The sequence below is a fragment of the Calliphora vicina genome, chromosome 3 (assembly GCF_958450345.1).
Source record: "Calliphora vicina chromosome 3, idCalVici1.1, whole genome shotgun sequence".
Classification (NCBI taxonomy): Eukaryota; Metazoa; Arthropoda; class Insecta; order Diptera; family Calliphoridae; genus Calliphora; species Calliphora vicina.
Genome location: NC_088782.1, coordinates 92,270,181 through 92,296,518, shown reverse-complemented (window position 1 = coordinate 92,296,518; position 26,338 = coordinate 92,270,181). Strand labels below are relative to the sequence as shown.

General features: G+C 30.9%; 1 protein-coding gene across 1 annotated transcript in view; it reads right to left on the bottom strand.

The window, feature by feature from the left end:
- Positions 1–1,748: 1,748 nt before the first annotated feature.
- The window catches only part of Chs2 (Chitin synthase 2), an 82,129-nt gene continuing 57,539 nt past the window's right edge, over positions 1,749–26,338 (bottom strand). The window contains exons 8-13 of the mRNA XM_065503070.1: positions 18,640–19,721; positions 17,135–17,282; positions 12,762–12,910; positions 12,029–12,559; positions 2,594–2,852; positions 1,749–2,524 (exon numbers count right to left, since the gene is read on the bottom strand). Coding sequence (XP_065359142.1) covers positions 2,352–2,524; positions 2,594–2,852; positions 12,029–12,559; positions 12,762–12,910; positions 17,135–17,282; positions 18,640–19,721 — 2,342 coding nt within the window. The 3' untranslated portion in view covers positions 1,749–2,351. The remainder of the gene's footprint in view (positions 2,525–2,593; positions 2,853–12,028; positions 12,560–12,761; positions 12,911–17,134; positions 17,283–18,639; positions 19,722–26,338) is intronic.

The window sequence follows — 26,338 nt, the reverse complement described above, 5'->3', positions numbered from 1 at the left end:
TTTATTTATGTTGTAATGACAAAAGATACTGTTTCGTAAAATACCATAAAATAGACTTGTAATAGAAAATTTTATAAAATTTACAAAACTATTCAATATATTAATAATATGTCAATAAAAATCTATGAGTTTTTTTATCATTTGGCTGATGCTGACCCAATGGTACCAGGTCCCTTTCGGATCCTTGCAGGTCTATTCGGTCCTCCACAAAGTTTAAATTTTGTAAATAACATCCTGAAGTCCTTATTTTCAATATTTCATTAAAAAATAAAACTTTTTCAACAATTTAAAGCCTTGGTCCACAAGGGGTTAAATAAACGTTCCACTGTTGAATCGACAACAAAAATTTGCGTACGATACTCTTATGAAAGTTGTGAAATATGGCACTGGATGTATTTTTTTGGACGATGCCGGTGGAACTGGAAAAATTTTTTTGCTGGTGTTGATTTTGGCAACAATTTGTTCGATGAATGATATTTCACTTGCTTCATCCGGAATTGCAGCTACATTTTTGGAAGGATGTCGAACTGCTCATTCAGCACTCAAGTTGCCATTGAGTATGCAAATCAATGAAAATCCAACGTGCAACATTTCCAAGAACAGTGTGGTGGCCAAAGTTTAACAGCAAAGCAAACTGATCATTTGAAATGAGTGTACAATGGCGCAAAAAAGTTATTGGAGGAATTAGACAAAACGTTGCAAGATTTTCAAAATAAACAAAGCCGGTAGTGCGATGATTCTGTTGGCAGGTGATTTTCGGCAAACAATGTCAGTAATTCCACGGTCAACGCCATCGCGATGTACTTAATGCATGTTTGAATTCGTCCGTTTTGTGGAAACACGTCAAGAAATTCAAATTGACTGTGAACATGTGTGTCGAGCTGCAGAACGATCAATCTGGAGAAGTATTTTCCAAGCAATTCCCTGCAAAATCCCGGTTGACATTTCGACCGGCTGCATTCAATTTCCCGTTGTTTTCTGCCAGTTCACCGAATCAAAATCCGAAATGACTAGAAAGTAAGCAGTTATATAACAGATAATAAATAAGTCATTATACGACAACTTTTATGTAGTGCAATCAGTATGTAGTAGTCATTGAAATGTAATTGCAAGTTTTTGTTGGGTAGATTTTATGGATATTTATACCCTACTCCACCATAGTGGGGAGGGTATAATGCTTTTGTGCAGATGTTTGTAACACCCAAAAATATTAGTCTAACACCCACCTTAAAGTATACCGATCGACTTTGAATGACTTTCGTAAACTTTGTGCGCAGAGTACAGGTCGTAGTTTTGAAGATATTTCGATCAAATTTGGTACATTATTTTTTCGGCCCAAGGACCAAGCCTATTGAAACTGGCTGAAATCGGTCCATTATTTCACCTAGCCCCCATACAAATGTCCTTCCGAAATTGGACTTTATCGGTCATAAATGTTTAATTTATATATGTATCTCCACAAATTTCGCTCCAAATAAGTTTTATATATACAAAATTCATGTCACCAAATTTTGTTACGATCCAAAATTAGTCATAGCTCCCATATCGAAAATCACTTTAACGTGCCTAAATCGCTTAAAAATTTTGGTATACACACAAAATTCAACATAGTTAACTTTCATACAGACATTAATCACACGACCTAATTTCATGGTGATCGGTCCATAATTGGTCATAGCTCCCATATAAGGCCCACTTCCGAAAATCTCTCAAATATATAAATTATTGAAATTTCAAAAGAAAAATGATTTTGCTCTTTTAATTAGTGTAGGATATTAAATGGTCGGGCTTGACCGACAATACTTTCTTACTTGTTTTATTTGTATTTAGGGTTTAGTATATGTGCGTATGTATATAATTTCGGTTACCCAAACAGGGCGATTATTTGTTATGACATTTTATACATTTGTCTGTGAATCATATCATTATAAATGTAATAAAGTTTTATATAATGCAAATATGTACATTAGGGCAATAACTTTTTTACATGTTTAGCAAATATCAAAATGGCCCTAGCATAGTCGAATAGACCATTGAATGTTATTTAAAAAAATGGTATTATTTTTTCGCGGTTGTCCAACAAGTTCACCCACAAAACGCGGTAAAGTTTGGAGATAATTTTTTTTATTTTTTTTTTTACCAAAAAACGCAAATAGTAACATTAAACAAATTAAATTTGAAAACATTTTAAAAAATCGTTTTTGTTTTAGGTTTTTATACCAAAATGACCCGAAAAAAAATGTTATCATAAATAACACAACATTTGCCATCGCGTGTTGCTAGGGCCAAAATTTGGTTATAGCACTAATGTACATATGTATGTATCATAATATGTATAATAATTGAGATATTCAGACATTCGTATTGTCAAATGCCAAGTTATTGTGACCTTGCATTGGATTTCTATTGAAGTCTGTATTGCGTGATGTTTGTTTAGTTAGACGACGCTTTGCGACAAATCGCGTCTCATTCAACATCATTAGGGATTTTCGACTCATGGAAATGTGTTTCATATTAATATCATCTGTTGAAGGAGATAAGAAAATTCCAAATGAAATGTTAATCTACAAAATGTTTCACAAAGTTTACGTACCATCACCCAGAAATCGTCGTTCGAAATTGCGCGGCAGATCACTGTAGTCGTAATGACTCCTATTACGATTTTCATGCAATTTAAATATTGTTTGACGCCGTACCATGTGTTGTTCAACCTCATCATTCAGTTCGTTTTGGCTGGCATCGTTTACGGTGTCATCTTCATCATCGTCATCAAGACGTTTTGGTCTTTGTAGTTGACGTGCAATATGCACAGCATTACCACGTATTTCTTGAGCTGCATCCTCTTCCGTTATCTTAAACGAAAATTAAGCAGAGTGCAACAGAGCAACAATAATAAATATACTTAGTAGAGTTAATTTGAAGTTTTCTATTCATTTTGTTATGCATTCATTCATGTACCATGTCTGTATGTATGTATCTTTGTATGTGGAACTCTACTCACTGTTATAAAAGAGTTCTAGAAAATGAACCTTGGAAAAAGTGCATTTTTATGTTACACCAGGTGATGATGAAAATAAACTTTCTACAAGTAGATGAAACAAAAAACTTTAATTCAATTTAAAATGTTGCCCAAATACTTTCGACATGAACACAATATGAAATGTTGTTCTTGTGTGTGGCAGGCAACACACTTAAAGTTTCTGTATGAAACAATACCTTTGCCGGAAGCGGGCCAAATATTGAATAAAAAAAAATATTACTTAGGGTTATGTATCTGTTTTTGATTTTTAATAAAACTTCCATCGGTGTTACACATTCTATAAAGCTAGCTAGCTTATCCCTAATCATTTAATTTTGTGTGTTTAACTTATGCATATAATTAAATATAACTAGAAAGGATTCCTTGATCCGCTTGAATTTTAGTAGTTTTTCCAATTAATTGCTCTTTAATACTTTAAAATAATAAAAGGGAGTTGTAGATTTTGAAACTTCGAAATTATATTCATAAATTTCGTTTATAACCGTTAACTTGTCTGAACAATATGATTTTCGATTGTTTGAACATATTGTCCTTCGATTGGAATTTAAAAATGTTGCTAGATTTCATTGTATAATTTCAGAGTCCTTAGAAATAAGGATTGTCTCAAAATCGACATATTTATGCCTGCTCGAACAATAGGGTAGCTAGATAATAAAAGTGAAATAACTGGACAACTGAAAAAATTTACCTGGATTTTAAAAAATAACTGGACAATTTAAAAATGCACTTATAGTCCAAAAAATTAAATTTTATTTTAAGAAACGTAACAATTAAAATTCAGTCTTTAAATCATCAAAATTTAGTTTTATTAAAATTTCAGCCTTATTAGATCGAAAAACATTTTTTCTTGTGAGTGTAGATTATTTAAAATACATACTAGTACTTAAAAGTACTTTCACAAAAACCATTGCTAATTGTTATGGAAGAAATAAACGACATCAATTTATATAACTTTTACCTCGCAGGCATCAAAAGTTAGTGTACAACATGTCGTTGTCAAATAAATTTGATATTTTAAATTTAAAATTATATCATTGCTCTAAGTAGGTAATAGTATTTATTAAAAACTGATTGGCTTCTACTTTGAAAATTTTTGTTTCCAGAGATGAAATCTTTTTTAAAATAGTTACAACATATGTACATAAAATTCCTTCCATTATCTGTTATACCACGATAAATAAATTTCCAGACAACTTTTCGACAAGAGATTTTGCCTTTTTATAAAAAGTACAGCCTTTCGGCTGGCCAAGAATAGAGTAACTTCGGGTAATGTGGACTACCGTTTTGTTTTTTCTAAATTTTGGCCACAATATATATGGATATTAAAAAAGATGTGAAGCAATAAATTAGCTAATATATTCTCTAATTGTTTTTGCAGTTGAAAATTTTTTACGTCAAAGGATAAAAAATTTATGTGAAAATATTGAAAGGTACCCAAAAACCAGCATTAAAAAAATTGGAGGGTAATATGGACCACTATATGAGGGTAATGTGGACTAGTATTTGATACATAAAATTCATGAATCAGCTGATCATGAATGATTAAAAAATTTAATTTTAATATATTATTATTAATACAAACTAAAAAGTCGCGTTCTTGGCTTAGATAGATGGCATACAAAGTACATAGTTATTGTCGGGTAATGTGGACCAGTAGTACATAATCAAGTAATTTAAGTGGTCCACATTACACGAACTTGGGCTACAGTGGTAAACAATTATTTTTACCTAATAATCTAAATGTGCTTAAATTCTTACCAAATATATGCAAAACTACGTGTCCACTTTAACTATATAAAACAACCAAACATTAAATTCTGCCAAGTAACTGTACCAAATTTTGTTTCTTACTTGAGCCGAAAAAAATGTTGAGCACGCGCATTAATTTCAATACAAGAATAAAAAGCCAATATATCAATTACTCATGAAAGCAGATGTGCAATTGTCGTTTCAAACAAATTGTAAAATGTACGACAAATCAGTTTTATCATACCTTCAATAGTTTCTGAAAAAAGACACTGGTCCACATTAGACGCATAGTCCACAATACCCGAAGTTACTCTATATTAATCGGTCGAATGCTGGTAGAGAGAGAATGACATCTTGAATGGACATGCGGAAGATGAATAGTATACCTATTCACTACTAGCAAACACGAAACAATCTTTTAATGTTTTAATAACGATATTTTCCAGATCAATTGACAAATCATTTGAAAAATTTTTAACACTCATCCTCCTCTACTATTTAGAATCATTGTAATTCTTAAAAATATTAATCTTAAGAGGCTTGTATTGTAAATCTGCAGTTTAGGTTTCAAATGAATATAAAAAATGCACAAAAACATGAGATTTATTGAAGAAGTTGTCAAAATGAGGAGGAGGATGAAACTATTTTTCATCTTCTTTGTCATTGTCCGGCATTAGGAGATCTACGCCTAAGGTTTCTGGGGCATCGTTCCCTTGATAGTCTCTCTGAGCTCTCGAATATGAGGCTTGAGGGCATTAGTGCCTTTATAGGTAGAAGTAATTGGTTGAAAAGACCAGACACGGGGATCACTTTAGAGTGACCCAATGATCGCCGACTCATTGGCACGTAAATTCTCCAAGATCTCCTCCCTCTCTTTTTCTTCTTACATCTCCTCCTTAACTTCTTCAATCTTCTTCTTCTCCCTTTTTCACTTATATCTGTCCCTCTTTCTTCTTCTTTCTTCTACTTTCAGGTAACACAAAAGGACCATTGATGGACCCATGTGAGCTGCTCTTTCTCTCTTCCTTATTTCGTGGCTGCCTGGAAAACCTAACCTAACCTAACCTATGAGATTTATTAATTTTAGTTAACCGAAAATCAACATTTTAAATTAACCGGTTAGCAAAAAACCGACATTTCGAAGAAAAACCGGGTTTTCGGTATATAAACACTAGCAATATCGTGTTTTAAATAGACTATATAGTCTTAGAATTTCATAAGGATCCAGAATATATATGTATATTAGGGTGGAGCGATTTTGATTTTTTTTCGTAATCGCTTAGGAATACCTGTTAAAAGTTGCATTTTTAACTCCTAATTATACACAAAAAATTTCATTTGGTGGATCGTATATATAGAGGTGCAGAATAAAATGTCTGTAGAAAACGGGGGGAGTGGATGTCCTCTATCAGTAAAAAAAATAACCAAGTGATTAGGCCCACTTTCCTAAGCTAGAAGTACGATTTTGTGGATTGGGTATAAAAATATCCACTTCGGCATATGTGGGCTGTAAAACGTATGAAATGTGAATTTAGTTTTACAAGTAAACATTTTTTTTTTTTTAATTATTGGATATAATTATATTGGCCTAACAATACATAAAAATATTTATATTCAATAAAAACTAAAGTTTATAAAGTATAAGGTTGTTTAATGACCATATGAAAGTAGGCAATTTTTGGATTTTCAATTGTGTTGGGATATAATTATATTGGCCTAACAATATATAAAAATATTTATATTCAATAAAAACTAAAGTTTATAAAGTATAAGGTTGTTTAAATAGGTCAGTAATATTTTGTACATTTAACTTACTCATTAAAAGGCAACTTTATATCGCTATACCATTGAAAAAAAACAAAAAAAAATTTCATACATTATCGCTCCACCTTAGTGTATATGTACTATTTTGATGGTGGGTACACAAATAAGGACTTAAAGAATTAAATCGCATTTCTAAAGATAAACAACCGATGCACATTCCATCACATATACATTCGACAGATGCTGCTCTATGAAAAAAAATTTAACTTTTTGTAGGAACAAACATATTTGAGAAATATTAAAATAAAGCTCATTTTTATTTCAAATACATATGCCAATTAGGCATATAACTAATTTTGGGGAAATTTTTGGCATACCACCACATGATGGTCAATATTGTATAAGTAATGAAAATAATTTTTTTATGTCATTTTGAATCAAAAACATCACACACCAACACTATTTTCTAAAATAATCTAAATTTTTTTTGTTAAAAATTATATAAATATTTTTTTTTTTTTTCCTCATTTATAATTATCTTTTGATGTATGTCCGCAATTATTTTTAAAATAAAATATATAGTATTTCAATATAATTGAAAATATTGAATGAAAAACTTTATTGCGTTTGGTGCGTGAACTTTTTTAACAACCGCGAAAAACTAATACCGTGATTTTTCATATTTTTTAATGCTCTATTCGACTATGATATGCCAATTTGCATATTTGCAAAAAATGCATATTTGGGAAAAACGGGAAATTTAAAATTAATTAAAAATACTTTAATATATTTAAATATGACATCTCTGCTTGATGAATGGCTTGTTCCAAATATTAGTGGAGGTTTTAAACACCATTAAGGATACTGTAGAAGCATTAAGCCGAAATGTAACCATTTTTCTGATAGGTGATGCTATAATGAAAACTCTTTATGAACAGCAGTTATCTAAAAATTCTACGATTTATCAAAAAAACGGTTCATTCAATTAAATTAAACCTAAAAACTTCAACATTATAAGATAAATTATAATATAAAAACACAATGTTAAAAATTTATGGATAGCAAATGTATGAACGTCTATTTGACCACAATGTTCCCTCATCTGTTCAAAGCGTTGATGATGAGGTTTCCGAAATACAAATGGAGCAAAATTTTAAAAACCAATTAGAATATTCAATCAATATTGAAAAGGAAAGCCCTAAACATTTAAAATCAAATGCTGAAAGTTTTAAGCGGGAATTAGATTTATTTGAAGCAAGTAGCAATCGGAGAATACATTTTGATTGTTTTTAAATGCTTTAATAACGATAAAGCCAACACATGTTTAAAGCGAAAGAGTTTTCTCGTCGAATGACTTATTGAAAGCATTAGTAATTTTGACAAATCAATTTTTAAAAAAATAGTTCTATGGCGGACATATAACATAAAAATCAAAAGAAAGAATCTAAAAAGTACATTAAAAATCCCATTAACATATTAATCGACATCGAATTATAAAGATACATTCACAATTTCTAAAATTTTGTGACACTTAATTGCTCTGTTACTCTACTATATCATGAATACCGCTAATATATAATTTTATAGTAACAAGTGATCTCCAAATATTTTAACAAACATTTTTCGGTTTTATGTGGGTAAAATTGAATTATAATGTATTTTTTTTCTTTTTTTTATTAAAATGACATAATTTTATAAAATAATTTTCTTTTTTACTTATTTTTCTAGTTAAAAAAACATTCCCGGAATTTTTCATTCCCGTTTCCCGGGAAATTAAATTATCCGGGAAACCCCAAACCCTAATAGTAGTGCTACCAAAGCTCTGAAAAAATGTAACTTAATTGTACGTAACAAAAGACCTTAAGTACTTATGAAGGATAAAAGAAGTAATCAAAATGGTCATAATCACTATTATTTTAATAAATAAAACTTTTTTCTTCTTATTTCTAGGCGTTTTGATATTTTTCCAAAAAAACCGGTTAACCGGTTATTATAAAAAAACTGAAACCGAAACCGAAACCGAAACCGGTATATATTAAATTGCAATTTTTCGAAGAAACCGAAAACCGGTTTCTAAAAAATGTCGAAGAATCGATCACCCTAGTATGTATGTACCTTTTAAATAAAGAATTAACATACCACAATTCTACAGGTCAAGAAAATAACAAAAACAAGTAAGAAAGTATGGTCGGTCAAGCCCGACCATATAATACCCTACACCAAGTAAATGAGCAAAAAGATTTTTCTTTTAAAATATCAATAATTTATATTCGTTAGTGATTTTCGGAAGTATAAAAGTTAGCTTTATTTTAATATTTCTCAAAATATGTTTGTTCCTTCATTTCTTGTTCTAGTGGCCTGGGGTCTTTTTAATAACTTTAACATTTTTTAAAAAATGTTTGTCCTTTATATCTTACTAGCATAACCCGGTGCACTTCGCTACCCCTACCCTAGTAAAATTAAAAAAATATGAATGGAAATACGAAAATAACACATACAAAATTTGAGAATCTCTCAAATACAGTTAACTTGATATTCGAAAATAACTAACTAATTTTGTATGGGAGATACCACTCCACTCCACTGCTCTGATCCCACCCATTTTCAAACCTTTTATGTAAATATCAAACTTTACTTTAAGTTTCCTTTATAAAGGAGGGGTCTAAGCCGATCATGCTAAGCTAAACTTCGAATAGGAAGCAGGAATAAATTCGTTTTTAGCTAATACAGAGTTTAAATTCTTTTAGCATTATAGCTCTCCAGATATTCAATATTAATTATTTACTTTGTGCCACAACCACTAATGCAATCCCGACCATTTTCAGCCAATCTGTGTAAAATGGTAAGAGAGCTATGCGGACAATGTTTGAAGAAACCTCTAATCTAATTCCGTCTATATTCACACGCAGAGAAAAAATATAGTTGGACATGGTTACTGTAACCATTTCAATATTGTTACAAGTTTTTTAACTATATTATAGCCACAGTAACCATTTACATGATTGTGGTAACCATAATATGGTTAATTTATGATTCACATGATTGTATCAACCATATATATGTTTACAACAAATATATGTTTGTGACAACCATTCATAATCTCGGCTTAAGGCTTATCATAATCTGAGAACAACATATTATGATAAAATTATCCATCATAAATATGGTTGCCACAAACATATATTTGTTTACTATAACCATATATATGGTTGATACAATCATGTGAATCATAAATTAACCATATTATGGTTACCACAATCATGTAAATGGTTACTGTGACTATAATATTGTTAAAAATCTTGTAACACTATTTAAATGGTTACATGCTTAAACCATGCTTAATTATATTTTTTCTCTGCGTGCAGCTAAACTCCGCACAGTAATACGAAATTAATTCACTAAAAGTTTAAACACTTTTACAATTATAATTCTACAGATATTCGAAATTACTTATATACTTTGTATAGGGTGTGCCACGCCCACTATTCCAATACCGAACAATTTCAGTGAAACTATACAAAATTATAAAAGAGCCATTTAGACTAAGTTTGAAGAATCTTGCAATTATTCACAAAATATTTAGAAATAACTATTTACTTTGTATGGGAGGCGACTCACCATTTTTTCCAACCCATCCCATTTTTGATTAAACTTCATGCAGTGATAATTAATTCGAATGAAATTTGAGAACCGTCACAATTATTGTTCTGCACATATTATAAAATGATTATTTACTTATGTACAATTACATATTTACCCCCATATGCATAAATAGTTTTTAAATTTGTCAAAGGTTTATAAAATAAATTTTGAATGGAAATTTGATAAATTTAAAAATTGTTTATGCATATGGGAGTTAGAAAATAAAAAAAACACTTTCAGAATATATTTTTGTGACTTTAAATTACTAAAGTCTTCTTCTTTGTTTTCTATAACAACTCTCACTTAAAACAGAGCGAAATCAATACTGTTTATTTGTTCCTCTTATTTATTTACAACAACAAATTGGACAAACACACATTGCTTTGTTTACACCCAGCGGGAAAAAATGATAGGACTTCAATTTGTAGGCCTTCTAAAAGGCATACTTACACATTCTAAAAGATCCGATACTCATTCCACCCTGCCTGCTCTTAGAAGGTGTTCAAGAAGCCCTATGAATCCCCTTCTAATAACAAGTGAGCTTGTTGGCTGCCAACAGCCCATCATAAGTAGGCCTTCTCTCAGCCCTCTAACAGCAGCGAGTATGCAAGGCCTTGGCTCGCAATGACACGCCGTGTAAAATTGAAATGATTTTGCAATGCGGCAAAATGATTTTGCAAGTCCTTGTGTCTGCAAAATGAGGCATTTAGGAAGGCCTCTTTACTGCATCTTTTTCCCGCTGGGCATTTTAGCTTAAGATTCACATGTACACGTGTTTGCATATGTGTTAGTAACATCTTTAAACGCTTATAACTCATAAAAAACTGAACCGATTTCAATAAAATATATATTCTGCACTTCTGTGAATAAATCCATTTAAAATGGTATATTTCTTGCCCAAATTGAATGTATAATGTGAGCGTAAAAGGGGTCTAAAGAAATCGACTTGCCTATTAATATTATGATTAGAACGACAATTACGTACACATATTGATTATTTTAAATTAAATTGCAAAAGTAATTATTTAATGGCAACATTTCTACAAAAACCGGAAAAATTGCATTTTTCCCCTTGCAAATACACCTCAAATCTTCAGTATCGTTGCACCACTAGTTATCCTATCATCCTAGCATTTTACATAACATGTTTCTACAATACATAGAACAATTCTAATGGGGGAAACGTCCTGTACCTTGGTATTTTTTTCGTCCATACAATCTTGGAGCACACTAACCTACTCCTACATATTTTAGTTTTTCATTACAGTTTACAGGTGTTTCTTTAATATGCGTTCATACAACTACTAGCTTGCCACAAATGTACAGATAAGTTTTCAATCCCGATTACATGAAATTTTAGGTTAATAAAGTGACACTTAAGGTACGTTCACAATTACCAATTATTTTATAAAAAAAAACTGATATTAGATGACTTTTTTAAGAGCAAATAACGTCAAAATAAATGATAATGGTCTGTCCAATGGAAAGAGAAATATCGATTTTTTAGTGGTTATGCTTTTTTCGTCAAATGTTTCAACAGTGTGAACGTATCTTTAAACTATTAACAAATCAAATGTTTGTTTAAATGTCGTAATTAAGTTTGATTTATTAATTAAAGATATTCTTAATCTGCAGCTGGCGCAAAATTCTAAGAATTAATTAAAAAAAAACCTAGAGATTTATTAAATTTCATTTAAATCGTATCTATGTATGTACTACTAATCAATGTAGCGAACCATAGTTTGGATGCACCTGTTTTTTTACTCTAATTTAAGTTTATGTGAATGAAAGAAGAAAAAGTAAATAGTCTTTTGAGTAGATGGTTTTTCTTACCGTACTTGATGCTCTAAACCAATCCAATTTAGTTGTAGCCAACAACTGTGAAATGGTTGCGAAACGATGAAAGAACATTGCAATAAACTGTATTATGAGAATGAGACCAAAGAAGAGGACAAAACATAGACCGATGGGGTCAAGCTCCTTGTAACGACGATAAATATAGATTTGTGAGTTTATATCATCGTATGTTATGAAGTCGACCGGGTCAATGGGCCACTCCAAGTGTAAGTAATCTTTCTTTAGTTGAAGCAAAAAAACAATGAGAACGAAAATTGAATTTATCATGACAAAAGCAAATGCAAACATGTTGCGCAGTTCCCGTAGGCTGTCAGCAATTTCAGCCTTCTTCTCTTTTGTGTGAAACATTGGCTTCAAATACAATTTAATTAAATCCTTCCAGAAACGTTTTTCACGCAATGATATCTCACCCAGTTCAGAGTCAACAAGTAGGGGATCATTAATCCACCCCGGTATGTAATGTCTCTCTTTATTCTCATCATCTCCATCAGACGCATCATCGTCATCCTGAAAATGTATACAAATGTGTAAGAAAGTGTTTTTAAGCATCCTCGTACCTATAGGTAGGTAGGTAGGTAGGTATGAACTTCTGAATATGAATATGTAAATGAAATTGTACAATAAAGTGTGTGGCATTGAACAGACAATAGAATTGATTAAATCATAATTCAAGTTTGCGTTTGTGTGTACTTGTACATTTTCCAATTACCTTTTTTGGGGCAACCTCACGGGTTCCCCAGGATACGTCATTCATATTGAAAACAGAGTAGATCAACAACAGCATATACATTGAGGGAATGGTAATGTAATAAATAAATCCACATATCAGAGCACCAACTTCTTGGGGATGTACAATTCCTGTAATTTATATTCGTATGCAGCATTGTAAACAAACAATTGAAAGTGTAAGTATAAGTATAAGTACAATAGGAACACATTTTATTTATTCTACCGAAGACCCATAAATATAAAAAGTATTTTTTTTTGAGCATTCACCAAAACAAAAATTTAATTTAATCCAAACATTTTTGAATTTAAAGAATCCATCTCAAAACGGATAGCATTTATATTTGCATATGATCTGCATATTTTGCAGATCATATACATTTTTACTCCAGATCCTTACCGCTTCAAAAATATGACTTCTTGAAAAAAATATTTCACAAAAGTTGGGATGTTGTGATTTTCGATGCTCTCAAGACATACATTTGTTCTCCGTCATCTAAAACCAAATGCTTACAATTTGAGCAAAATCGGATAACATTTAGAGGTTGAATTGTATTTAATGTTTCGAGTTTTTGTTCAAAGTAGCAATATTTTTCATAAAATTGAAAAAATCCAATTATAAATAGTTTTTGCATTTCATTATCATAAAATGCATTTCCACCGAAAAGTCCAACGAGACCAACACAATAAAAGTTATTGGAAACACTTTTTTTTATCATATTAAGAATTTAATTTTAAAGAACCCCAAAAATTTTGCATGAAAATAAACTAGTTCAAATTTAACTAAAAATCACTAATATCTCTATTATTTTACCTTCGAGAGCAAATTTGGATAGGAAGTATTCATTAATTACATGTTTTTAGTTCTAGGCAATTCCACTTCATTACCATACAATGTCCAGCATATTTTTTAAATAAGTGTATACTAATTTCAATTAAAACGTTAACAATTTATAAAATATGAAGGCAATAAATAAAAAAAGTTAAGTGATTAAATACATAGTTTGACGTTTTAGGTGTGAACATTGGAAACTATCTCTAATAATTGTACCTGGTAACTGATTGTACCATGAACTGATGCAAACAAATTTTACATTTATTCATAACAAGTGTTGTCAACTTGATAAGTCATTAATGGTTGCTTGTTTTAACAAGTATTTTTGAAATTTATGTAAAACTGAGATATTTTCAAAATCATTGGCATTGTTCTCATATAACAATACAGAAAGTAGAGTCAAAATCAAAATAATGATAGATTGGTATTGAAAATGTGAAATATCGGTCCATGATTTCGCCTTTACAAATGTTCCCCGGAATACAGTTTATTGCTAAGTACTCTGAAATTATACTGTAAAGTATGGCGAAAATTGGGCAATATTTGTCCCTAGTCCATGTACAAGGTCCCCCTTAGAAAATTACTTGTACATTCATAATTGTCATATAATAATTAATATCGTAATGAATCCTTCTACAAACTTTTCTGATGATCGGTTCATAATTTACCCTACCCCCATATAAACCCCAATATCAGACAAATATTTTATTGTAACATATTGATGGTGTATATCACAGATTATTACAGATGTGCAACAAATGACTGTTGTCAAAAAGTTTTCAATGATTGTGGTTTGCAGAGCGAGAGAAAGAATACAATTTTCAATTTGCCCCTCTTTTCAAACCACAACCATTTTGACATTTTCTTTTGTTATTTTCCTATTGCCATATTTCTGAAACCAGCCGATTCGTATCTGTATAATTTGTGGTGTATATACAAGATTCGGCACAGCCGAATATAAATTTCTTATTTGTTATTATGCGAAACGTTTTTGCAAAGCATGTTTATGTATAATTTCGTAGAAAAAGCAACGGAAAAATATATCAAGATGGAAAAAATGTCCCGTGTGACATTAGGGTGGCCCTTAATAAACGAAAGTAGGATTTTGGCCATTCTCACCCCCCAGTTTGGCAAACATTAGTAAAAAAATCATCCTGAAAAAAATTTTAGGTAGATCGGTTTGGGTTAAGACGTGCCGTGCCGCAAGCCCTCTGAAATTTTCAGATGCATTTACAAGGGAAAAAATGCATTTTTTCAGTTTTTGTAAAAATTTTGCCATTAAAAAATTACTTTTGCAATTTAATTTGAAAGAATCGAAATGTGTACGTAATTGTCGTTCTAATGAGACATAAAAACAGAAATTGGTCAAAAAATGTTAATGTTATTAAAAATTCGCCAGGCAATTAACGTGTCTCAGGCAACTAGAACCAGAAATGTAGGAACAAAATTAACATATTTTGATAAATATTAAAATAATAGCTCATTTTTACTTAAAATATAGCCATATTTACTTGTATATGAGTTTTTGTCTTTGTAGGATACCGTTAACCTATTCGCAGGTATGACCAAACAAATAAAAATTTTTAACGGCAGTTTCAAAACTCCATTTTCAAATTTTTAAAAATTTTGTTAAACAAATTTCAGAATTTTTTGATCATCTCATTGGGATTTATTGAGAATATAATAGGGAATAAAAATGTGAAAAAATTATGAAAATATGTCTTATAGTTTTTCCGTTCCTGCGATTTAAATTTTGGCGAATGAGCTCTATTTCCTTATTGTTATGAATTTTAAGTAAAATCTGTTCAGAATATTATAGTCCAGGTAATTTTAAAAATAGTCTGAAAGTTTTCCTAAAATCGGAAAACGTTTACCCTTAAATCGTGAAGGTCAAATTTTTCAATATTTGGAATTTCTAATGGAAAGATAGCGAAGTATGATATGTTTTTGGGCCGATTTTAATGAAACATAAGAAAAATATAACATGAAGTCTAGTATTTATAATAATAGAACAAAAATGGAAATTAACCCCAAGTGCCATTAAGGGTTAATTTCCATTTTTGTTCTGTTATTATAAATACTAGACTTCATGTTATAATTCTCTTAAGTTTCATCAAAATCGGCCCAAAAGTAAATAACATTCCGATATCTTTAAATTAGAAATTCCAAATATTGAAAAATTTGACCTTTGACCTTCACGATTTAAGGTTTAGCGTTTTCCAATTTTAATAAAACTTTCAGAGTCTATTTAGAATTATTTGGGCTATAATATTCTGAATCGGTTTTACTTAAAATTCATAACAGTAAGGAAATAGAGGACATTCGCCAAAAAATTGCCATATAATTGGTTTTTCTCGAAATTTTTAAAATTTAAATCGCAGGTACGGAAAAACTATAAGAGATATTTTCATATTTTTATTCCCTATTATGTTTTCAATAAATCCCAATGAGATGATCAAAAAATTCTTAAATTTGTTTAACAACATTTTAAAAATTTGAAAATAGAATTTTGAAACTGCAGTTAAAAATTTTTTATTTTTTTATCATATTTGCGAATAGGTTAACGGTATCCTACGAAGACAAAAACTCATATTCAAGTAAATATGTTAATGGCCGTCGAATTTTTAATAACTTTAACATTTTTTGACCAATTTCGGTTTTTTATATCTCATTAGAACGACAATTACGTACACATTTCTATTCTTTTAAATTAAATTGCAAAAGTAATTTTTAATGGCAAAATTTTTACAAAAACTGAAAAAAATTAATTTTTCCCCTTGTAGATGCATCTCAAAACTTCAGAGGGCTTGACGTGCCTTAACCCCAACCGATTTACATAAAATTTTTTCAGGTTGATTTTTTTTACCAATGTTCACCAAACTGGGGGGTGAGAATGGCCAAAATAAAACTTTAGTTTATTAAGGGCCACCATAGTGTGACATGTGGTGTTCGACACTGATTAAAATTAAATTAAAAAGCATAGGGTAACATAGAGACGAGACGGAATTGTCAAAAACCTAAGTCTGTTGTCTAAAACCTATCTCTTGCAACAACAAAATACATGCTAGTCAATGTATTTTGTTGTTGTATCAGCAATATTATTTGTTGTATTTTTGTTGGACAAATCAGAGTGTCTCGTCTCTATGTATAATTCTCTATGTTAAAAAGTTTAACCTCTTCAGACCGGAACATGAACCGATTGATACAGTACTTTTTATGTATTTTTTCTTCCTTCTGTTGTTATATAAAATACTCGTTAGTTTTTTTTATCAAATTGTTCATTGGAAATAATAAATAATAAAATAAAATGTGCTTTAATTACCGATCTAAAGATTATGAAGTTAAACAAGTATTAATCCCAGGGCATTAGATTAATTTTGAACAGTTTTTTTTAAATATTCTAGACGTAATATTATTCGATCGGTAATTGAAATTAAATTTCATTGAAATTAAATTCCATTGAAAGTGTAAATGATAAAGCCTGTCCGTTTTGCGATGAATTCTACTCATTGCTTATTTACCTGCTATAAAGATTTGCAAGAATACCAACAGAAAGAATAAGGAAGCTGGTGCCAAAGGACCATCGTCAATCATTTGAATGATAATACCAATCAGAACAGCCATCATAACTAAACAATACATGGAACTGATAATAAAAGCCAATAATAACTGAAATTATAAAAAAAACAAGTAAGAAAGTATGGTCGGTCAAGCCCGACCATATAATACCCTACACCAAGTAAATGAGTAAAAATATTTTTCTTTTAAAATTTTAATAATTTTTATTTTTGAGTGATTTTCGGAAGTGGGCCTTATATGGGAGCTATGACCAATTATGGACCGATCACCATAAAATTAGGTCGTGTGATTTATGTCTATATTAAAGTTAACTATGTTGAATTTTGTGTGTATACCAACATTTTTAAGCGATTTATGCACGTTAAAGTGATTTTCGGAAGCGGGTCTATATGGGAGCTATGACTAATTATGGACCGATCGTAACAAAATTTGGTGACATGAATTTTGTATGTATAAAACTTATTTGGAGCGAAATTTGTGTAGATACATAGATAAATTAAACATTTATGACCGATAAAGTCCAATTTCGAGGGGACATTTGTATGGGGGCTAGGTGAAATAATGGACCGATTTCAGCCAGTTTCAATAGGCTTGGTCCTTGTGCCGAAAAAGTAATATGTACCAAATTTGATCGAAATATCTTCAAAATTGCGACCTGTACTCTGCGCACAAGGTTTACATGGACAGCCAGCCAGCCAGCCAACCAGACGGACGGACGGACGGACATCGTTTAATCGACTCAGAAAGTGATTCTAAGTCGATCGGTATACTTTAAGGTGGGTGTTAGACTAATATTTTTGGGCGTTACAAACATCTGCACAAACGCATAATACCCTCCCCACTATGGTGGTGTAGGGTATAACAATAATTTAATTACATGTAGTATACAAATAGTATACAACTCTGCTGTTAACACAACATAAAATAATAAATATAAATCCTCCAATGCGATAGTCCGACCAATCATCTACTTAGCTTGAACAACAACCGATTAAGGAAACTGACACAAGGCAATAATAGCAATAGATTGGATCCTTATGGCAACATCATACATGTATCCGACGACCCGCTACAGCAGACCAATCATCTACTTTGCAGGAACAACAACCGTTTAAACTGATACAAAAAAAATGGCAACATCGTACATGGAACGCACGATAACTAGGACAGTGCAATCTACATGGGAAATACGCGAAAAACAACTGCAACAATTCCTATAAGATGGAGATGCTTTGTGGAAGCCAAGTGGGGTAATGGAGAAAAAAAAATGTGATAGTCCGATCAGTACCAAATTTGAAATATGAATTAAAACTAGGAAACATAGAAACGAGAAAAATTTCGGGGCACTATACCGATCGGATCATTAGGTTTAAAATTTTATAATTATTAGCATTCATTTTTCAATCTTTCAAATGTGCAATACATATGTTAAACATTTTAATTTTACCTGAAATTTTTGTTTCAAATATACACACGACAATATAAATGCCAACAACGGTACAAAATTCCACAAAAATGCCGTCCATATACCGGTACTGAAAACAGTAACCAACGCACCAACCATCATGAGAAAAATAGTACCAGGACCCAAAATGGTACCAACCATCAACATCGCCTGATAGATAATGTAAGGCATTGATATTGAACTATTATTTTTCACCACCATATCCGCATCAGACAGTAAATCAAATATATTGGCTATGGTGGAGGGAACCCAACGACGTCGTTGGTTGTAGAATTCGTTAAACATTTCCGGTGCATGAGTGTAAGCATCCGATGCAGCTGAGTATTCAACACGCAACCCCTGTTTAAGGATGAGCGTACAAAGCCAACGATCCTCTCCCTGATCGTATTGAACATAGTGCATGGGCTCCTGCGATACTGTTGTATACTTTTTCATTACGCTGTTCTCCATTAGGGCGCTGCCACGAAACAAACTAAAGCAGCCAGGACTACATAATACACAGCCAATAACATGCTCTGTTGCCTTTTGCAACCAATGACCAATGGCGTATTCAAAGATTTGATACCAAACCATGGGGCCTCTACCAACGGGATGGATACGACCACAGGCGGCACCCAACTCATCTATGGCCTTCATACGGTCTATTAACAGTTGTACAGCCTGTGGCTGAAAGTCAATGTCACCATCAAGAGCCAGCAAAAATGTATTTTCTGCTACGACTGTCTTACGCTTGGCTGATACTGATTCCAATTCCATTATGCGAAAGCCCAACAAATAGTACATGTACATAACCTGTGACCAGCGTTTCTTATGTCGTATTTTATCCTTGTTTTTTAGATGGGCAATCATCTTTGAACGACCAGGCAGTGTCCACACTAAACGACCGCCATAAGGTGTTTCAATTTTTACGGGTGGCTTGATTTTTATATTGACACCATACACCTCAAATGCAGCTTTTTCAATGCTGGTAATCAATAATTTAATATATTCATTGAGAGGAGGATTTTTAGGATTCTCCACATATTTTTCGTCCAATATGAATGCATCATCAAAGAAAATGTTTGCTAGAATGCAAAAAAAAAAATTAAAACTTGTTAGTTGCAGTGTTTGTAAATTATGTGAAATTTTGATGGACGTCATCTAAAATGCAAAATAAAGTAACATCACTTTTCATAAGTTTACAGGAGAAGCAAAAAACTATATTAAATTGATATTGAAACAAACTGTTCAAAAGTGGATTACAATGAAACTAGAAATATATGATTTTATAAAAAAAATCGTATATATTCCAAATTTATAAACATTTATACTTAAAATTCCCCTTTTCAATATAAAATATACTTTGAAATAGGTCAAGCCAACTTTGAAATTTGTACAATTAATAATGGTATATAAAAGGTATTTTAATGCCCGTAATTTCAACAAATATTTAGATATCTATCAGTACCTAGTTAGTTACGGAGTAAAAATATTTGGTAATTTTTACCCGTAGATAATGATTTGAAATTAATGTCAAGATACCTTTTAGGTAAATTTAGCTGCTGGGTATTTTACATGGTAGTTATCTATTTGTTGAAGTTACTGGCATAAGCCACGAGTATTAAACGTTTATAAATACAATTTTATTAAATGTTGCCTAACAATAGTTTATAAACAAGTTTAAAGCTTTTCGGTATACTACACTTGGTTAAATTGAACGAAAAATTAAGTTACTGACGCACAGTGGGGGAACTGAAAAAAATTACCCTTTGCTGTAGAGGAAGTATTGGTAAGTTAAAGTTTTGAATTTGGGCTTATAACACCAAGGGGGCCGTGCCACAATGCCCCAAAGTGGGGCACCTCGGGAGTATCAAAAATTAAATTTTTGTTTGCGATCCGATTTGAAAGATTTTTATATACATATGTATATGGAATCTATTAGACGAGCCATATATTATCTCTTATAGTTTACGAGTTATTCGCTTTTGAAAAATCTAAAAAAACTATATTGAACATAAACTTTACACAGGAAAGCAATTTGTTTCAAGAATCACACTAGCTGATTTTTTAAATAGCGGTCCATAATTAATAATAGTTCCCATATAATGTTCAGTTTCTTGAGTCACTGTTAATAACATTACTGAGATGAATTTCAACCATATACATATTTCCAAGGAAATGTTCATTTCAACTCACAATAGTTTTTATAAATTCAATTATCCAAAAATGTTTCCATTAACTTAAACAAATATGTTAAATAGTCTACAAAAATTTTAAATGCTATAAAGTTTAACACTTTATTTATTACCATTCCCACAACTATTTTAAATGAGATTTCGTAAAAAATGCAACCGTTTGCTTTTCATCTCCATATTATTCGTATCTCTTTAGCTATTTTTATAATATGCATATGTATCCTTACTATAAGGATTCAAACATATATGTATGTATATTAGGGTCGCCAAAAAAGTTTAATTCATTCTAAAATAACGTTTCTCAGAATGTGTGTTCTGGTGTAAGTATTTGGTGATAAAAATTTAGTTTTTTAATTTAGTAATTTTTAAGGAGACAATGAAATATTTTTTTTTTTCATATTTTATTTCTTGTATCAAAATAATGTGAACTATCAATAATTTGTTCAAATCATAAATCTAAATATTAATTTTTATTTACGTCCCACCACAGTTGGACGAAAACTTATGTTCAATTTATAGATCATATCATCAGCGCAGGTCTGTTGGATTCCTTCTTCTTAGTCGGATGTAACCATTACTTCTCATTAATGTTGGTGCAAGTGGGTTTGGGTGAACTTCTAACTTTTCCAAATATGACTCCGCTTGTTTTTTTATTTCATTTTTCACCAGGTGAATGTTAATATTTCTCACATACCAAGGCGCTGCTGTTATCATTCTTAATATTTTATTTTGGAATCTCTGAATTTTTTCAATATTAGAAGCTGAGGCCGTGCCCCATAATTGAATTCCATAGCACCATATGGGTTTCATTATTGAGCTGTACAGCAAAAGTTTGCAATCTAAACTCAATATCGAGTTTTTACCAATTAGCCATTAAATTTGTAGTAATTTTAACTTCATTTGAGTCAATTTCGTATCTATATGCTTTTTCCAGGTAAGACGTCGGTCTAGATGCAGACCTAGATATTTAACTTCAGTTTGTTGAGGTATTATATGATTATTTATTAGGATTGGAGGGCACGATTCTCTACGCAATGTGAAAGTGAGATGAATACATTTTTGCTCGTTTACTTTTATTCTCCATTGTTTTAACCACCTTTCTATGTCGATTATATGGTCTTGTAAAAGTACAGATGCTTTTTGGGGTTTTTATTGAATGGCTGGTATAGCTGTTTCATCAGCAAAAGTTATGTTAGTTCGACTGTTTGTAGGCATATCACAAGTATATAGCAAATATAGGAAGGGACCCAGTATACTTCCTTGGAGTACGCCTGCTTCAATAGGCTGTGGTGAACTTATGAAGTCTCCCTCTTTAAGAACGAACCTTCGATGACTTAAATCACTTTCTAGAAGCTTGTGTGTGTTCACTGGTAAATATTGTTTTATTTTTATCGATAATCCTTCATACCATACTTTGTCGAAGGTTTTCCCAAACCTTCTACAAAGTATGGTATGAAGGATGCAGAAGAGAAGATGAAGAGTGCAGAACAATATTTTTTTTCTTCAAATGTTTTGGATATGATTTCTACCAACCTGTGAGTTTGTTCTATGGTGTTAGGTTTTTCTCGAAATCCGAATTGATGAGTTGGAATATAGTCAACATGATTCACTATCGGCTTTAACTTGTGTATTAACAGTTTTTCGAATAGCTTTGATATATTTGACAATAGGCTAATGGGTCTATATGATTCTACTTTACTGTGATCTTTGTATGAAATATAAATCTAAAAATATTCGAACTTTTGTAATTTAAAGTTTTTTGAATGTGTACATAAAATTATATTTCATTTATCTCACAAAATAAGAAAAAAACATTAAAACTGTTAACCATAAAAAGAAATAATGATATCCATGTTGTGATTGTCTTGACATATAAACAACATCTGATCAGAGAGAAAATATGAAAATTGAGTTTCGAAAAGTGGACAAAACCGGTTTGGGAAGTTTATAAAGTATTGTTTTAAACTACAATTAGAGATGCAAATCGGGACTGATTTTTGAAAATCCCGGGATTCGGGATTTGGAAAAGAACCCCGAAATCTCAATCCGGGGTTTCGGGATATATAAATCCCGAAAATTATAAGAAAGAAACGTACTACATAATTATGTCTTTACAATTGCAAGAACATTTTTTATTTAGCAATTAATTTTTATTACACACTAAAAATACAAGTGAATTACACAACAAAATTAAATATAATTCAGAAATAACACTAAAGTATGCAAATTGTACATACTGGTAAAAAAATAGTACCTTAGTAAAAATATAGTGTTTATTTTAAATTGCTTCTTAAGAATATTATTGCATCTATGGTTTCATCTACCATTCTGGAACGAATTTTGTTTTTTTTTTTTTTATATAATGTTTATTTAACCAAAATTTATATACATTCTTAAACTATAAATAAACAAATAGTAATACTTAAATTAATTTATATACACTATCTCATAAACGGGATCTCAAGTATATTATATACATTAATACTATCATTTTAATATTATATAATTATGTAAGTTTAACAAAAAAAAAATGTTAATTTATACAACTTACTAGCAGACCCGGTGCGCTTCGCCACCCCAATTAGAAGAATGAAATAGTACTATTAAGTCTCCCTTTGTGAATCTAATTGTAAATGTCTAATTTCATATTTCTGGGTCCATTATTATAGAAAATGCAAAAGAAAGTAACCACTAAAGTCACCTTTTGTGAATTCAAATTCATTTAAAATCATGTGTGCCTAAAATTATTATAAAATATTCAAAAAGTACCATTGCAATAAACAAATAGTACCATTGATTATCACTTCTGAATTCGCATTCACTAAACCATAACCCGTCAATTTTGAATTTTAAATTTGTATAGCCTTTCCTATATTATCAACTAATTTTGTTTCTATAACAATTAATATTTAAAAATTATCACAAAACCCAAAAATAAAACGAAACCGCGGTAAAGTACCATTAGAATATATAAAAAGTACCAAAAAGCCCCCACTTGTGGTTTCCCACTCACTCCCATATAAGCTTAATTTCATGGTTTTAGGTTAATTGGTGAAGAAATTACAAAAAGTACCATTCGAATAAAGAAAAAGTACCAAAAAGTCTATCCCTAGAATTCTCACTCACTTTAGAACATATACGATTAATATCATGTTTCTAAGTTCATTGTTATAAAAAATTCAAAAAAGTACCATTAGAATAAAGAAAAAGTACCAAAAAGTCTCCCCCTGGAATTCTCACTCACTTTAGAACATATACGATTAATTTCATATTTTTATGGCCATTATTACAGAAAATTCAAAAAGTACCGCTACAATATACAAAAAGTACCAAAAATCAGGCACTTGTGGATTCCCACTCACTCCGGTCCATATAAGGTTCATTGGTGAAGAAATTACAAAAAGTACCATTCGAATAGAGAAAAAGTACCAAAAAGTCTCCCCCTAGAATTCTCATTGACTGTGTATGCTTAATTTCATGTTTCTAAGTCCATTGTTATACAAAATTAAAAAAAGTACCATTATAATAAAGAAAAAGTACCATGAAGTATCCGCTAAATTTTCAATCACATAGGACCATATACGCTTAATTACATATTTCTAGGTCCAAGTACCATTATAATATAGAAAAAGTACCAAAAAGTCCAAGTACCATTATAATATAGAAAAAGTACCAAAAAGCAGTCACTTGTAGATGCCCACCCACTCTGGCCCATGTAAGCTTTATTTCATGTTTCTAGGTTCATTGGTGAAGAAATTACAAAAAGTACCATTCGATTAAAAAAAAGTACCAAAAATCTCTCCCTAGAATTCTCACTGACTTAGGACCGTGTATGCTTAATTTCATGTTTCTAAGTCCATTGTTATAGAAAATTAAAAAAAAGTACCATTATAATAAAAAAAAGTACCATGAAGTATCCGCTTGAATTTTCACTCACATAGGACCATATACGCTTAATTTCATGTTTCTAGGTCCTTTATTGTAGAAAATTCAAAAAGTACCATTATAATATAGAAAAAGTACCAAAAAGCAACCACGTGTGGATTCCCACCCACTCGGGCCCATGTAAGCTTTATTTCATGTTTCTAGGTTCATTGGTGAAGAAATTACAAAAAGTACCATTCTATTAAAGAAAAAGTACCAAAAAGTCTCCCCCTAGAATTCCCACTTACTTAGGACCATATATGCTTAGTTTCATGTTTCTAAGTTCATTGTTATAGAAAATTCAAAAAAGTACCATTAGAATAAACAAAAAGTACCAAAAACCCCACAATTGTGGTTTCCCACTCACTCGGTTCCATATAAGCTTTATTTCATGTTTCTAGGTTCATTGGTGAAAGAATTACAAAAAGTACCAATCGAATAAAGAAAAAGTACCAAAAAGTCTCCCCCTAGAATTCTCACTTACTTAGGACCATATATACTTAATTTCATGTTTCTAAGTCCATAGTTATAGAAAATTCAAAAAAGTACCATTTGAATATAGAAAAAGTACCAAAAAACCCACACTTGTGGTTTCCTACTCGCTCGGTTTATATATAAGTTCTATTTTATGTTTCTAGGTTCATTGGTGAAGAAATTACAAAAAGTACCATTCGAATAAAGAAAAAGTACCAAAAAGTCTCGCCCTAGAATTCTCACTCACTTAGGACCATATATGTTTAATTTCATGTTTCTAAGTCCATTGTTATAGAAATTTCAAAAAAGTACCATTAGAAGAACAAAAAAGTACCTATAGTTCTATAGTACCCTATGCCTAACACAAACTTCACTCAGATACAAATCAGCTAACTTTAATGTCGATAAGTGCAATAATTTAAAATATTAAAAAAGTACCATTAGGAGAAAAGTACCAATTTCCCTTTTCTTCCTCGAACACCCCTCAACCTTTAAAAATATTCCATTTTGCCAAAATTGTTTATGCTACAGACATGTCTCAAAATATTAAAATCTGTGTTAATGTGCCCAAGAAAAAATATGTTTTAAAAAAGTACCAAACTGTTTACCCGGATTTGGCACAATATACACCTTGGCATTCGAGTTCCAAATAACACCCTGTTAGTTAATTTTTGTATGCATCCAGGAACCAGTGTTAAAAAAATTATCAAAATTGGCTTAATAATTTCAATAAAATGTATTTTTCCGATTTTATCCCCTTTTTGGTACCTTTTTTATCCCCATTGCTTTGGTAAAATTTAATTCAAATAAATTTCTGTATCGTGGTGGGAGCTCATAATAAAATATTCGTATGTCTATGTCAAATTATAGAAAAACATATTTTATGAAAAAGTACCAAAAATAAACACAATTTTTATCCCTTAAGGGTTCGAATTTCCAAAAAGTACCAAACTTATATTTTTTATTTTTTGTTAATTAAAGAATACGATTTAAAATTTGTTTCTATGTTTATTGGTTTAAAAGATACATAGGGTGCAAAAAAAGTACCAAAATACAGTTTTTACCCGTTTTCTCCCCTAAAAGTTTCGAATATCCAAAAAGTACGAAAC